Source organism: Rosa rugosa, chromosome 4, assembly GCF_958449725.1.
Source record: "Rosa rugosa chromosome 4, drRosRugo1.1, whole genome shotgun sequence".
NCBI classification, from domain to species: Eukaryota; Viridiplantae; Streptophyta; class Magnoliopsida; order Rosales; family Rosaceae; genus Rosa; species Rosa rugosa.
Genome location: NC_084823.1, coordinates 47,117,413 through 47,131,803, shown reverse-complemented (window position 1 = coordinate 47,131,803; position 14,391 = coordinate 47,117,413). Strand labels below are relative to the sequence as shown.

Genomic DNA, 14,391 nt, shown 5'->3' with positions numbered 1-14,391 from the left:
CAAGGTCGTTGCCTACCATGAGGCCACGTCTTCAATCGAAGCTTCGATTCGAAACTTCGACTCCAATGGAAGAGGATTCAGCTTTGGGTTTCCCGGTTTCGTGCTTCTGGGTTTGAGAGATTTAGGATTCTAGGGTTCTTGGCTGCGAGATTGGAAACGGGAATCAGATTAGCGCTTCACACAACCCCTATTACGGTGTCTCGTTTTGGGATGACGGCTTCTATTTAGGGTTCTAATTTTGGGTTCTTCAGCGATTGAAAACGGGGTTCTGAGGATTTAGGCTACTCGAGTGGGAAAGGAAGGGAGATATATGAGAGGGGTACGTTGGGAATTTTGCATGTGGGAAGGTCCCACAAATCTGACATGTCACACGGCGTATGGACACGTCAGCAACCTAAACAGTGGAAATTGACGGAATGGTGAGGAAATGGCTCGATTTGATCAAATTGGAGAGTGTGAGGATTTTTCTGATTAAATTAGAAGTGCAGGGACTAAATTGACGAACCCCTAAAAGTACAGGGTAGTAAACAGAATTTTTTCCTACAATATATTATGAGTGTGGTTAAGAATTTAGTCAATTTCACCATAGTTCCAAACCCGATCAGATTAGTCAACCGTAGTCGTTTGTATGTTTTCTTGATTGACCGATGACGTGATGACCGTAAAACTTGCTTATTTTTTTACATCACGTTTATAAATATTTCATCGATGGATGTACGTGGACATAAGATAAAAATTTCAATTTTAATTACAAATACATTGGCCTATACCAATTTGCCTCTTTAAAGACAAGACAAAGAATATAAAAATATGAGACGGAATCTCTTCCGCTCTCTCTCAAACCCTACCCGTCATGGCTGGGGGTTCTATCAACGGCGCTTGACGCCAACACCAAGCAGAGCCTCTCTCTGCCTCTCGTTGCCTTCTCGCAACCATCCAACATCAATTCTTTTCGACAAGCTTTCAATTGATCCTCCTCGCACCAAAGTACAGTCTTGCATGTGTGGGTGCCGGCAACTGGCATGGTGTGGGAGATCATGAGGAAATCTAGTTGTTTCTCAGTGTCAAGTTGCAGAGGGGTGCTCTACAATCGATTGGGGCCGAGTCAGGCCATCCAGAGCACGGCTTAAGGCTGCCGAAAATTGGAGAGTCTGGCCGATTATGATCGACAATCTCAGTTTGTTGATGGCGGAACAAAAGGATCAATTAGGTATGAGGAGAAATTTCTGGGCCCAAAACAAAGGAAATCTAGCGGTTGTCCGATCTGTGGGTATTGCGACGGCTGTGGCAACGGTTTGGACACAGGAGGTTGACGACGAGCTCGGCTTGAAGTGGATCCAATGTGTTTTGACAGGTCATTGCAGGTTGGAGAGGAACATGGCAAGGCTCGCTATTGCGACGATTGGACTCACGATAATGAACGGCGGGGAGATGGCGAGGCGAAGACGCTTCTGGAAGGGGACGTCGAACGTCATTCGCCGGAACCACGGTTTGGAGACTACGATCGTGAACATTGCAGCAAAGGGTGAACCCAATTTGGGTTGGGTGCCCAGATCAGTTTTGTGGCCCAATTTACGTTGGAGGCCCAATTCTGTTTGGGTGCCTAAATCCTCTTGGGTGTCCACACAAAGTTGGGTGCTCCAATTAAATCATGTTTTGGGACTTCAAATTTTGGGCTATGAGTCTATGGGGTTTCGAATTTGGGATCCAGGAGGAGGGACCCACCTCAACCTCCTCGTTCTAGCTTGGATCGCAAGGAGGAAATTTAATTTTTTGTTGAAATATGCCTATGTACTATGCTCTAGATTTTTCATAGTTATAGCCTTGCTTCTGAATAAGTGAGCATTGGTTGTCTAATGGGTGGTGCTAGCATACCACGTCATTAACTTACCCTAGAGTTGGCAAGGGAAGGTATGTATCCGTGCCATTCTGGCTTGAGATTAATGAATGAATGATTAATTGGTTTAAAAAAAAAAAAAAAATTTGCCTCTTTAAAGTTGTATGACTTACACATTACATTTAAATTGTTGAAGTTCATTCTAAAGCAACCATGAAGTGGAAAATGAATTTGGAAAAACCAACCGTTTGATAGAGAGATTGTAATATTTTATGGTGGTTGTAAAAAATCCAACCAATTTGGTTCTCGTTTCGAATTCGATCAACTAGGTCAAACCTAGTTACTCTTATAAACCTATATTTATATATTACACACTCCAAAGACCAACCTCTATCAATTCAAAGAAAATGAGAAAACCGGCCGTTCGATGTGATTATTACAATAAATTATGAGTGTGGTTAAAAATTTAATCAATTTCACCATAGTTTCAAACCTGATCAGATTGGTCAACCGTAGTCGATTGTATGTTTTCTTGATTGACCGATGGCGTGATGACCGCAAAACTTGCTTATTTTTTTACATCATGTTTGAAATATTTCATCGATGGATGTGCGTGGACATAAGATAAAAATTTCGATTTTAATTACAAATACATTAGCCTATACCAATTTGCCTCTTTAAAGTTGTATGACTTATACATTACATTTAAATTGTTGAGCCTATACCATGGCTCAAACCAAGGAGGAAAAATGAGCTCCGGCCGTCTTCGCCACTCAACTAGTAAATACAGGTGATAAAATCTAGTTAGAACATCGTCATCACACTGCGCGTTGGTGTGTTGCCGTGAGGAAAGCATGAAGACCACATCGGGTCACAAACTTAACACCGAAAAAAGACTAAAAAGAACAAACAAGAAACAAGAAAAGAACACAAGGGATGCAGCACCCAGTCTTCAAAGGTTGTAACCCGATCCTAAAGCTTCACCAAAGGTTGTTATATATTTAGGGTTTATAGTTTGGACTTGAGTTCAAAATTTGTGCCCCGAGTCCTAGAAAGGTTGGTCTATTGTCAAAAGACTGAAAACCCGGCCAAGCAAGTGTTGGTTTAGACAAGACTAGTTAATTTAACTATAATCAGTGCAGGGTGGAATTCGAAAACAACAACCAGTAAAACCCCAAGTTTGTGTTATGGGAAGTAAATATGCCCAAAACAAGTCCAAAGATACCCAACCCAACAGAAAACTAGTATGACATTTTAAGTCAAAGAACCCGATTGTTCTGATTGTTTTGAGAACCAGGATGGCAGATATGTTCCAAGTTTCGTTAGTTAAACCAAAAATAAGGCAATTTGGGTAACAAATTCCTAAAGAGTACTTTGGATTTGGCTAATTGTCTTGATAAAATAAGTAAAAGGATCAAAAAGATGAAAAAAATTAAGTGCATGATGACTTCTTAATTGGTAATAAAATAATAAGAAAATTTGATCTTACAAAACGATGTCTACCAATTTACCATAATATCCAGTGTCGCCTATGCAAGACCATGTGAACCATGCTAATTACATGCACAACCTATTTAGTAATAAAGAAAATGTAACCTCTTCAATGGTCAAATTCAATTAATTGATTATTACATTTCTAATTCTACTTCATCAAGTGAAATGATGCCTTAAAAAAAAAAACAAAAACAGACTTCATCGAGTGAGATGAATCTCCTCCAAAAGTTCTAATACACTAGCTAGCGCAGTAAGCGCACAAACTTTTCAAGTGTCAGATGATCTTATATCCTTCAGCATATAGATGCAGTAGATGATTGAATCAAGTTTCATGGACTGCCTATCATAAAAGTACTAAAAATCTATTCTTTGGCCTTTTAAACAATGAGATTATCCCAAATTCCGAATTTCAGAAGGCAACAACACCGAGCTATAGATAGATGCTGATCGACAGCAGAAGAAAACACAAGAAAACCGCAGTAGTGCAGTACTATATGCACAGAAACTTAGAAAGTCACTAGGTGTCTGATATCGATGGAACTCAAATAACAGTATATATGCTCGAATGTCCATCAATGTCCAACAATATCTCAAAATATTTCTTCTTCAGTGCACCTGGTCTGCATGTCCAGGCCGGCCGCTTGATATTTTTCTCTTTTGTTTTTTATTTAATAAATTTTTCTCTTTGATTCCATAAACAATATATATAGCACATAGTATGAGAAGATAATGAAAGGTTGCATGTGGTGATCATTAGAGAGTGACAATGTTGAAGTATATACGGAGATTAAGTCAGAATCAGAGAGCTAGCTTCTGGTTTTCTGATCGATCATGACTCGCTGGTGCGGTACCGAGGTGGGAAGATATTCCATAACACTTGCTTGGTTTAAACTTGGAAGGAGCTAGCATCATCGTCTTACATATAAACCAAGAACCCTGCAGCTTTTAGCTCCTGGCCAGCTGCAGGAACCGCTCTTATATTCTTGACGATGACACATTATACGAAGATTACAAAAAGCCAAGTTTCGTCAGAGACAAATTTTCTCTTTCAGATTGCGGCGTTTGACGGTCAACACGCATATTGATGCATTTAATTATAAAAATAATGCATCTGATTCAGCGATTCATGTGTGTGATGTGGCCTTGTGCCGTCTCCATAACTTTGTACCATAAGGAGCTTTCAATGAAAGTTTGTAGCGCAACCATAACTAAACATGAGATATGTGATATCTTTGTTTAGTTTGATTGCCGCAGAATCGATCTCTTTGCCTTGAAAGCGAATTGGAGTCTGCGATTGATGGTTATTTCACCTCTCTTATGGTTTGATTTTGATTGTTCGACGGAAATATTGTCTCTTGTTAGTAAAGTTGATGGAGCCTTAAGTTAGTTTTTTTTAGGTCATACACAGTTTCTCTTTTAAGCAAGTAGTGTCATCTTTTTAATGTTCTTTATTTACTGACCGTATATGTATTTTTGTCTTGTTTTATATAAAAATCATAAAATTCATTATATGTTTTGTTGAGTAGAAAGACTAGACATGATAAAAGAAAAATTTATTCTATGACCCAAAAATGAGAGAGAGCCATCCATTTAACAGTTGGACCAAATATGCATACAATAACATCAAGATCAGCTACACTTGGATCAACGGAAATGTTTCACACTTTCCTTATAAATGAAATGTTTGCCCTAAAAGGGTCTTTCTAAATGTACCCAGCAAATATCTATGTACACCCAGCAAATTAATTATACATAAAAAGACAATTATATCCTCATAAGAAATGACATTAAAAGTCATGGTAAAGTAAGATAATAACAAAAGAAACCATAAAATTTGAAATCTTTTTTCTATTTGTATCCAGCAGTTCACTATGTTCACGTCGAAACTTCCGGTAAAACCTTAAACCCAAATTTCACTTTTCATTATAATTGTTTCATCTCTTTACACATGATATTGACAGAATTGTGAGTGCAATCATGATTTCGTAGACTTCTAATAAGGTATGTTCATCTCGGTTTATCATTCAACAAAAAAAAAACTTAACTTTCCTGCTGCGTAGCAGTCAATAGCACTTCGATTAGTCAACAAGCACGAAAGCTATGAAGCAGCTTCTAAGAAATTGACAAACAATTGAGAAAGGAAGAGCACACCTTCCAGAAATTAAACCAAGAAATCTTGGAAGGAAATTTAAACCAAACCTAATTTACTGCATCCTTTGAATCGAAAGACACTTAAGTTGCCAGATAACTTGATATATGAAAAGTATTATCAGCATGATGATCTTGGTAGTAATGTCATCCACATGTGCGATCCGTTCGCTGTAAAAAAGTTTGTGCCATCAACAATCCTTCTTGGACCTCGGATTACATGTTCACGGTTCTTTATAGCTAAGAGAGAATGGCATTTTGCAGACCAGAAGAAGACAATGAATGGAGCATGATTAATAAAGCATACATGATCCAAAGGCCTTGTTTTCTAGATATTACCTATTATCAAGGACAGTTTTATGTTTGTCAACTATTCTGGCAATGTAATGGTTTGCGACACTAAAGATCCTAAGAAACCAAAGACGAGGGTTACTGGGTGTATGAGTTTTGTAGGATTTAATTAAAGAAAAGGGTATTATTGGAAAATTTGCTGGGTATGGTTAAAAAATTTATAAATTTGCTGGATGTAAAATATTTACCAGGTGTATTTAGATATTTGCTGGGTATATATTTAGAAAGACCCAGCTAAAATTACCCAGTATTACACACTGTCGAAGCCTATGACGTCATTGGCAAATTGTCTTACGTGTTCTAGGTTTCCTTTTTAAAAGAGAGAATCAGTTCCGGAAAGCCACGTAAGGCAAGCGCCAAGTATTCTTTCCCTTTGACGTGTCAAAGACCCAATCGGAAATGAAATCGAAATGGAAATGTTTGATGGATCTCTCCCGCCGAAACCCAAAACCCAAAACCACTTGTATTCCACGCGGCGGGCAACGTGTCCTGGTAACCTTAGGTCTAATCTGTACAAAACCCTTTTCCATCCTCATCAAAAGCCCCCAACAGATTTCAGGTTAAAAGAACCGCTGACCGCTCTTCCACCTCCCACGTGGCGCCAATCCTCAGGAACGCCTGTCACTGATGCGGGAGATCTCCTGTACGTAACCCATTAAAAGAAACAGCAGCAACCGAAGCTCACCAAGTTGAACTAGAACAAGAAGCTCCGAAACACTAAAGCAAAGCAAACCAAACATGTAAGTGAGAGAGACTACTATCGAACACTAAAAAAAGTGGAAGACGATAGACAAAAAAAGCTACCTATGGAGAGCTTGAATCCACAGGGAATCGAGCCTCCAAGCTTCGACGAGTGCCACATAAACAAGAGGCAGCGGAGCATTGACCGGAGTGCCGCTATTTCCAAGTTCCGTCGAACCGGGGAATCCTCCTCCGGTCAATGGTCGGAGGAGACGGGCATGACCACCGAGATTATGATGTCCCAAGAAGAAGAGGATAAAGATGTGAGTAAAAGCTCCCCGTGCGAATCCTACGGCTCGATATCGGTGATCGGGCGGCGGAGGGTGATGAAGGACGCCGTGGCCGTCACCAAGCTCCACGAGCACCACTTCTTCGCCGTCTACGACGGCCACGGCGGCTCCTCGGTCTCCAACGCCTGCCGCGACCGCCTGCACCAGCTCCTCGCTCAGGAGGTCGAGCCCTGGATACGCGGCAGCGACAGTACCGGAGGGGTCGACTGGGAGAAGGCCCTGGCCTCCTGCTTCACCAAGATGGATAACGAGGTCGGCGCCGCCGCCGCCGAGATGGAGGGCTGTGTGAACACAGTGGGGTCCAGCGCCGTGGTGGCGATCATAGGAAAGGAGGAAATCGTGGTGGCGAACTCCGGCAACTCACGTGCTGTTCTGTGCCGCGACGGCGTTGCTATACCTCTGTCACGTGACCACAACCCCGACCGTCCGGACGAGAAGGAGAGAGTAGAGGCGGCGGGAGGGAGAGTGATAGACTGGAAAGGCTTTCGCGTGCTGGGAGTGCTGGCGACGTCGCGGTCAATCGGAGACCATTACCTGAAGCCGTACGTGATATCGGAGCCGGAGGTGACCATCAGTAAGAGGACAGGGTCGTGCGACTTTCTGGTGATAGCGAGCGACGGACTTTGGGATGTCGTATCGAATGAGTTTGCGTGTCAGGTTGTGACGAGATGTTTGGATGCACAAATTAAGTTGAAGTTTTCGGAGGGGATGAGCGGAGGTCCGGCGGCAAATGCGGCGGCCTTGCTGGCGCAACTGGCACTGGCTCGAGGGAGCAAAGATAATATCACCGTCATAGTGGTTGAGCTCAACAAGTCCATGACCGCCTGAACTTGAGGAGTGCACTACCTCTTAGAACAGAAAATGTTTTGTTTTCATATATTTGTTAGTTTTTCTTTTTATTATTATTTTTTTCATCGTGTATAAAAAGGTTTGTTCACTTAATGGAAAAATGAATCCTCGTGTATAAAAAGGTTTGTTCACTCGTGCAATACAAATTTAAAAGTGATATATATTCACAGTTTCGTGCTCATGCATTCTTAGATTATGGTTCACAACATAACAGTGCACAGTGACTAATTATAGTTGTTATTATGAACATGTCAGATATGTAAATGTACAAATGAAGCACCTTTTTTTTTTGTGCATTACAAAAGAAAAGAAAAACAGACCTAAATAGTCACATCTAAGACAACCTAAACCTAAAGAGTCAAAATACATGGCATGATATGCTCTTAAAGGCAAAAAATTATGCCATAAGGACATGTCCTGATCATGGCCAAGGCTTGCTAACAGGGACGTAGCCACGTTGTGGGCTAGTTGGGCTACAGCCCAACCCAAATTCTTCTAATATTTTACCTAGCATAAGTATGCTTGTTGATCAGATGGTTTGGCCTCGGTCCAGTTGGCCAAATGGCAAGAATTTTAACTCTCTCTAAAAGTGCAGACCTAGGTTCGAGTCCCAGGACAGTTCTCTTTACTATTAACCAATATATTTCTCCCTTTTTTGCATCATTTTCTGCCCTTTAGTTCATGTTCTTTTTTATTTTTGTCTCTTTCCCCATTTCTCCTCCCTTTTTCTTTTTCTTTCCCCTTCTTTTGTTACAACTTTTCTATCAATTTTTCCTATTAGTATTTTTTTAAAAAAAAATTCTTCTCCTAAAGGAAAATCTTGTCTGTTTTTCTTTGCTTTTTCCACATTTTGTTCTTGTTTTTTTTTTTTACTTACAATATTCTTCATTACTTTTTCTTTTAAAATTTAGTGTCAAAATCTATCAAATTATTATCGACAAAGAAAAAAAAAATTTGTAAGCAAGCCTTAAATTAGCCCACCCAAAATCTAGATCCTGGCTACGTCCCTGCTTGCTAAGGACAAAATTTACTTCCCTCCAAAGTGCTTGAATTAGATTGAAGAACAACTATGAGCCACATGTTTAATATCATGAACGCATTTTAATTCTTTAAGGGCTAGAGATCTCACCATTGAGGCTGTCCATAAGGATTTTGGAGTCTCCTTTGGAATACTTTGTCAATTGCAACAAAGTTTAGGCCTTCTCTTAGGGCCAGAGCTCCTGCCACTAGCACATTTACATATCCAAGGGATTTGGCATAAGCTAGAATAGAATAGCCTCTGTTGTCTAGGAGGATAAAACCAGCTGCTGCCTTCTTATGCTCAACCACATGAACCATCAAAATTCAACTTAACAAAGTCTTGATGAGGAGGTATCATCTAATAAGCTTTTAGTAGAATCTCTTTGTAGGTTTAATACTTTTTATTGGCCAATTGATATTAAGAGGTATTGTAATAGCTGCAAAAATAATTTGATTAGGATCTCTAAATTGAGAGGTCATACAACTGTAGCAGTGCAGCACATTGTAGGCATGAGAATGGTGCTTTTCATTGGCACCAGCTTCGTGAATGTGTGTTTTAGCACGACCATTAGCATATAAGGGAGTTATTCGTAAGAGAGCAAGTTGTGACCAATATCAGACAAAGAGGTAGAGGTACGAGACACATTGCCATTGCACAAACTATATTCCATTCAAAAGACTTAGAAATGTTGCAAAGCTTACAACATCACAAGATTCACAACACAAAAAAGGAAATGACAGACATAGAAAACTGCTTTGAAGTACAAAGAAACAAATACTTCTTGAAATAGGATGAGAAGCCACTTTTTACCCCTCAACCCCTCACTGTTACTCTCTCTCAAACCTGTCTATATAACTTACTGAAGTGGAGGTGAAAGAGGATGAGCACACCTTTTAAACCGTCTCTTCACTCCTTTCTTCTCCAATCTTCGAAACTTATTTTTCGACCTAATTTCATCTAAAAAGCCTAAGCAGATCCCAATCATCATAAGTAAAGTAATATTCGAAAGGAAAAAAAAAAGGACCTTTCTGGACTGATTTCTGTATAACTGCACAATTCTTACATTACGATCCCAGAAACTGTGTGAACCTCTCTCCTTTGCTTCATTGAGTGCTTGTGCTTTCCTTTCTCACGCTAATGAGTAGCTTGAGACCAAGACATTTGCTGCAGAAGCAGAATGGATGTAGACAAACTCGAGGCTCTTTCCCGCAGGTAAAGAGTTGAGCCAGCTTGGAAAAACATAGGAATCAGTGGTCTTTGTAAGACCCCAAAGAGGACCGTACAGTTTTGATATTGTAAGCTTGAGGTTTTTGAGTGTCTTGCCAGACTTGTTGGTCACAGTTGTGGAATATCTGTAGTAAGTTACTCCCTTGGCAACCCATGAAGATGTCACCTTCTGTGCTATTGCAATTGGGCCAGAAGATGAAGCTGGAGCAGCTGGAGTAACCTTAGGTAGTGGAGCTTGTTTTGGCTGGGTTGTAACAACTGTAATAAAAGTTGTTGATCAATGATTATGTATTATGATAGAAACAAAAAGGGTTTAGTAACAACGACCATCAGAGTCAATATATACCTGGAAGAAGCTGGTTATAGCCGCTCTGACCGCCTCCTAGACGAGCCAATAAACCGATAAGAGGAGCATTGTTGTAGGTAGCAGGTTCAGTCTGCTCATAGTTGTCCCTCTGATCAGCAAAGTTGTCATAGGCATCAGGTCCACCAACAATAGCACCCGTAAGGAGATTGGGGTCACTAGCCTTCCTGCTAAACCAAGTAGCATAACCTCCCCTGCAGCTCACAAATGAAGAATCCTTCTTGATGGAAACAATTGAGGAAGCCCTGTGGTGAACTTGTTGAGGATAGTTGTTTCCATATCCAACCATGTAGCTAGTGGCTCTTGGGTTGTCTCCGAGAATGTAGTCCACCTGAGGATGTTCACAAAATCATAGAATCAAATTACATGTTTCAACAGAGCAACAGTTATTTTTATAACATTCAGATGGTATTGCCAAGTTACCTGAGATTTTGCAAAGGATAGAAGCTCAGTAGGTGCCACATTGCCAGAAGCACACTTCAGTGTTCTCCTGGAAGATGTAAGATAGTCGGAGTAGACTGTGGCCAAGAAGGAGGCACTTGTCACAAATTGCATGTTATTCCACCTTTGACGGAAAATGAGGCCACCAGGAGTCTTCTGCACATTGCGGCTGCCCTTTCCGAGGCATGAACACATAAAGTACTCAGCTTTCGCCGTGTACTTCTCAAAGACAGCAGCATGCTTACCAGCTTTGCCTTGCATTAAGAACTGCAGGGCAAGAAAAATAACCCAATTAGTTGGCTCCCCAATGACAATAGACCAATAACAACATAATCAATTCCTAATGTCCTACTATCTCCATCTTAAAAAGATTGAAACACTTGAATGATAAATCTAAAACTTACATCAAGCTAACCATGTATACGAAGCTAAATCACCTAAACCTTTTTGCAACACAATTGTAAACTCAAATCGAATAGCAAGTCACAAAATGATATAGTACCTTAGCAACAAGGGTCTGAACACCAGAGTACTTGACATCCCAACCAAACTCGGTCATGCCCCAACCAGTTCCACCCATGGAGTCACCATTGTTAGCAAGGTAGTTCAAGTAGTACTCATTGTTGGAAGCCTGGTACAACCAAGCAGCGGCCCAAAGCAACTCATCCTGCACATATCGAAGACCATCAATCAGATACAAGATACAATAATTGGGCCTATACTGGGTCTAAAAGTTCTGGACTCGAAGTCCAAAACGTCAAAACAGAAACCAGCCCAGGGTCGGGCCCAAATACTTACATTGTAGCCACTGATGGATCGGTAGTACTTTTGAGCAACTGTAATGCTGCTGTCATATTTGCCCCTGTACTTGTCTGCAAAATCAAACAGCTGCAAAACAAAACAAAGTAACAGTCAGGTTGAAGCCGGTGGTATTTACCGTAAAACAATGGAAAAGATAGAGGGTATTATTGGAAATACAAGTTTAGGTGGGGACTCTTTGTGTGTGTGTACCGTACTACTACCACCGACAAAAGTAGCACGTGACTGAGCTAATGGACTATCACACTTTCTAGTTTCTACTCACCAGTCCCATATAAACGGTGTAGATCTGATGGTACAGTACTATCAGATCTGTACCGTCAATTGCGACAGTACCCGTGATAGACGGCGAATATGTCCCCTGCGATCCTATATATGCGCCGTATAAGATTTACCCCATTTAAGTGTATGGGCCCCCAAAAACGACATCGTCTCAGATTTTACCCTACTGTTTTACAGAGCTTCGTAAATGTAAAGTTTACTGATATAAATGCCTGCAACATGCTAACTCAAACCGGTTACCACACTGACAGAAAAGCCAGGTCAGGCGTAACCGCCTATTAACTACGACATGTGGCTATCATGCGCTACACCCGCGCAGATTGTATGAAACCGGAAACGCAAAATAGCTACCGTGGCGCCGATGCTTTCTCTACCAACGTTTTTTTTAGACACTGTTTTCTAAAAGCACTTTCTTTCACAGAACTAGCGGCCCACAGAAATAACAGTTACGCGTTTGGAAACAAGAAAAGCACTTCCTCATGAAACAGTAACGGCTGTAACGTTGATAGTTGCGGAGGGAGTGAGACGAACCTGGTACGCATGCTGTAAGAGCTCGCGGGAGTAGGCGGGGTTGGTGCGGTGGAACACAATGGAGGCGGCGGCCATGGCGGCGGCGGTTTCTCCGGCGAGATCCGACCCGGGGTTACTCGGGCTGATCTTGTAAGCGTGGCGGTCGGTGGTCATGTCCTCCGGCCTCTGCCAGCAGTAGTGGTCGCTGTTCCCGTCTCCGACCTGTGAACACCGACCAAAACATCATCAATAAACAATCATATTACTTTTTGGCAATTTGGGTTTTGTTCCGTTTATATGATTAAATAAAAGAAATCCCCTTTTAGAAAAGAAAACAGATTAGTCAATTAAGAATTGAAACTTGGGGTTGGAGTGATGCTAACAGCTGATGCCTTAAAAGTGACTGAAAGGGTTAATAGAAAAATGGTTCTGTTTAGAGTTGAAAAACTTGAACGGAAAGCTACCTCTCCATAGAGAACGTTGGGTTCTGGGTGAGCTTTAATGAAGTAGTCAGTGCCCCACTTGACAGCGTCCATGGCGTGCCCAAGTTCACCGCTTGAAGCCATTTGCTTTCCGTACTCTATTATACTCCAGGACATCATAGTAACAGTGAACGCCATGGGAAGCCCAAATTTCACATTGTCCCCTGCGTCATAGTAACCCCCAACAAGATCCACCTACAAATATTCAAACAATTTAGACCAAATTACGACAACGAAATCAATCTAAAAGTAAATATTATGAAGTGGAGAACAGTAAATAATATTGGCAGTAAAATAGTGCAGAAATGACTAGCTCACCCCGCTGGTCTTGCCATCATACAAGCCGGAGTTGGATCTCCAAGTGACCCTTTGGTTACGGGGAAGGACACCAGATCTCTGAGCTTCAAAGAAGAGAATGCTCTTGCTGAGAGCTGCGCCATAGTCATGACCAGCCAGAGCCAGAGGAAAGCAGAGAAGCAGAAACAGAGGAGCCATGGAAATGAGTCTCACAAATTTCTCCATACCCCAATAATAAACACTGGTCTATACTAGCAATGTTGGATGGTTTATCAACTAAAATTTCTGATAAATCCACCAGAAGAGAGAGAGAAAGGTGAGACCTTTGAGGAGTGGAGGAGGAGAGAGTGTTGGGGATTTGGGAGAGAGGGAGGAGCTCAAGGCCCCTCTATATATTGTTGGAGGGAGGAGAAAAAAAGAAAAGAAAAGCCCATGGACAAAAAGGAAAATGCGGAAATATTTATTTTATTTTATTTTCATAGCTTGAATTTCTGTTTTCGAGGGCTGAAAACAGTTGAGGAAAAAGAACAGAGTCATGTGGGTGTTCCCGGCTCTTTACTGGGAAGGTCGGTGTGTATTTATTATGGTACTCTGTATGGACTGGGAAAAAAATTACCGATCCTTGAAGAAAAAATGTTCAGATTATAAAAGTAATTTGAGTATTGGAAATGATTTAAATACTGATTGATTTGTAATCGATGTTGATTAATGGTAATCACTATTTCCTTAATTCTCTCTTCGTCAATCACTTTGACAAAGACATATACTGTACTTTTTCTTTAACACATATTTAATTTAAATAACGTTTGAATTGAGAATTACCAAAATAAGAAAGGGTGGAAGAAGCTGCGGGAGTAAGAGTCAAAAGCTTTCAGTTTCTGTCCTTCGGCGATGGCCCCCCAGTTGGAATGACGATTGTGCCCCTGGTGAAGGTGTGATAGCACAAATCGGAAGTGTGATTTGCATGTGGCGGGGTCAGGGTGAGATTTAACGGCGACGGGGATTAGTTACTGCGTGGCTGTGTGGGATTGGGTAGTTTGAAATTGGTTGACCAATTTTAATCCGGATAATTTTTTTTTCTTTTGTGTTCGTCGTTCGATGCATGGGGCAAATGCAAGGTTAACTGATTTGATTTACCACCAGACACTTTATTGTCTTTGGTCTTTGTTGTTAATGTTTAGAACTTTCCTTACCTCGGATTGTACGTTTTAATCGGCCACTTGATCATTTTCTGTTAA

At 41.0% G+C, this 14,391-nt stretch overlaps 2 protein-coding genes across 2 annotated transcripts; one reads left to right on the top strand and one right to left on the bottom strand.

The window, feature by feature from the left end:
* Positions 1–6,455: 6,455 nt before the first annotated feature.
* On the top strand, positions 6,456–7,857 carry LOC133746033 (probable protein phosphatase 2C 8). Its single transcript, XM_062174192.1, has one exon. It carries the CDS (start codon positions 6,637–6,639, stop codon positions 7,687–7,689), a length of 1,053 nt encoding a protein of 350 aa, XP_062030176.1. The 5' UTR covers positions 6,456–6,636; the 3' UTR covers positions 7,690–7,857.
* Positions 7,858–9,381: 1,524 nt separating this feature from the next.
* LOC133743753 (endoglucanase 6) lies at positions 9,382–13,533 on the bottom strand. Its single transcript, XM_062171783.1, has 8 exons — positions 13,175–13,533; positions 12,839–13,051; positions 12,396–12,596; positions 11,562–11,651; positions 11,266–11,430; positions 10,746–11,030; positions 10,305–10,653; positions 9,382–10,216 (listed from the first exon to the last, which is right to left on the bottom strand). The coding sequence occupies exons 1-8, from the start codon at positions 13,376–13,378 to the stop codon at positions 9,861–9,863; spliced, it is 1,863 nt and encodes a 620-aa protein (XP_062027767.1). The 5' UTR covers positions 13,379–13,533; the 3' UTR covers positions 9,382–9,860.
* Positions 13,534–14,391: the final 858 nt, after the last annotated feature.

Bases quoted from the DNA above. Each gene is read 5' to 3' on its own strand.
- LOC133746033 (XM_062174192.1), top strand. From the start codon at position 6,637: ATGGAGAGCTTGAATCCACAGGGAATCGAGCCTCCAAGCTTCGACGAG.
- LOC133743753 (XM_062171783.1), bottom strand. From the start codon at position 13,378: ATGGAGAAATTTGTGAGACTCATTTCCATGGCTCCTCTGTTTCTGCTT. The intron at 11,652-12,395 runs GTTCGTCTCACT...TTTGTTTTGCAG, and splicing joins TCTTACAGCATGCGTACCAG to CTGTTTGATTTTGCAGACAA. The intron at 11,031-11,265 runs GTACTATATCAT...CTTGCCCTGCAG, and splicing joins TTCAGACCCTTGTTGCTAAG to TTCTTAATGCAAGGCAAAGC.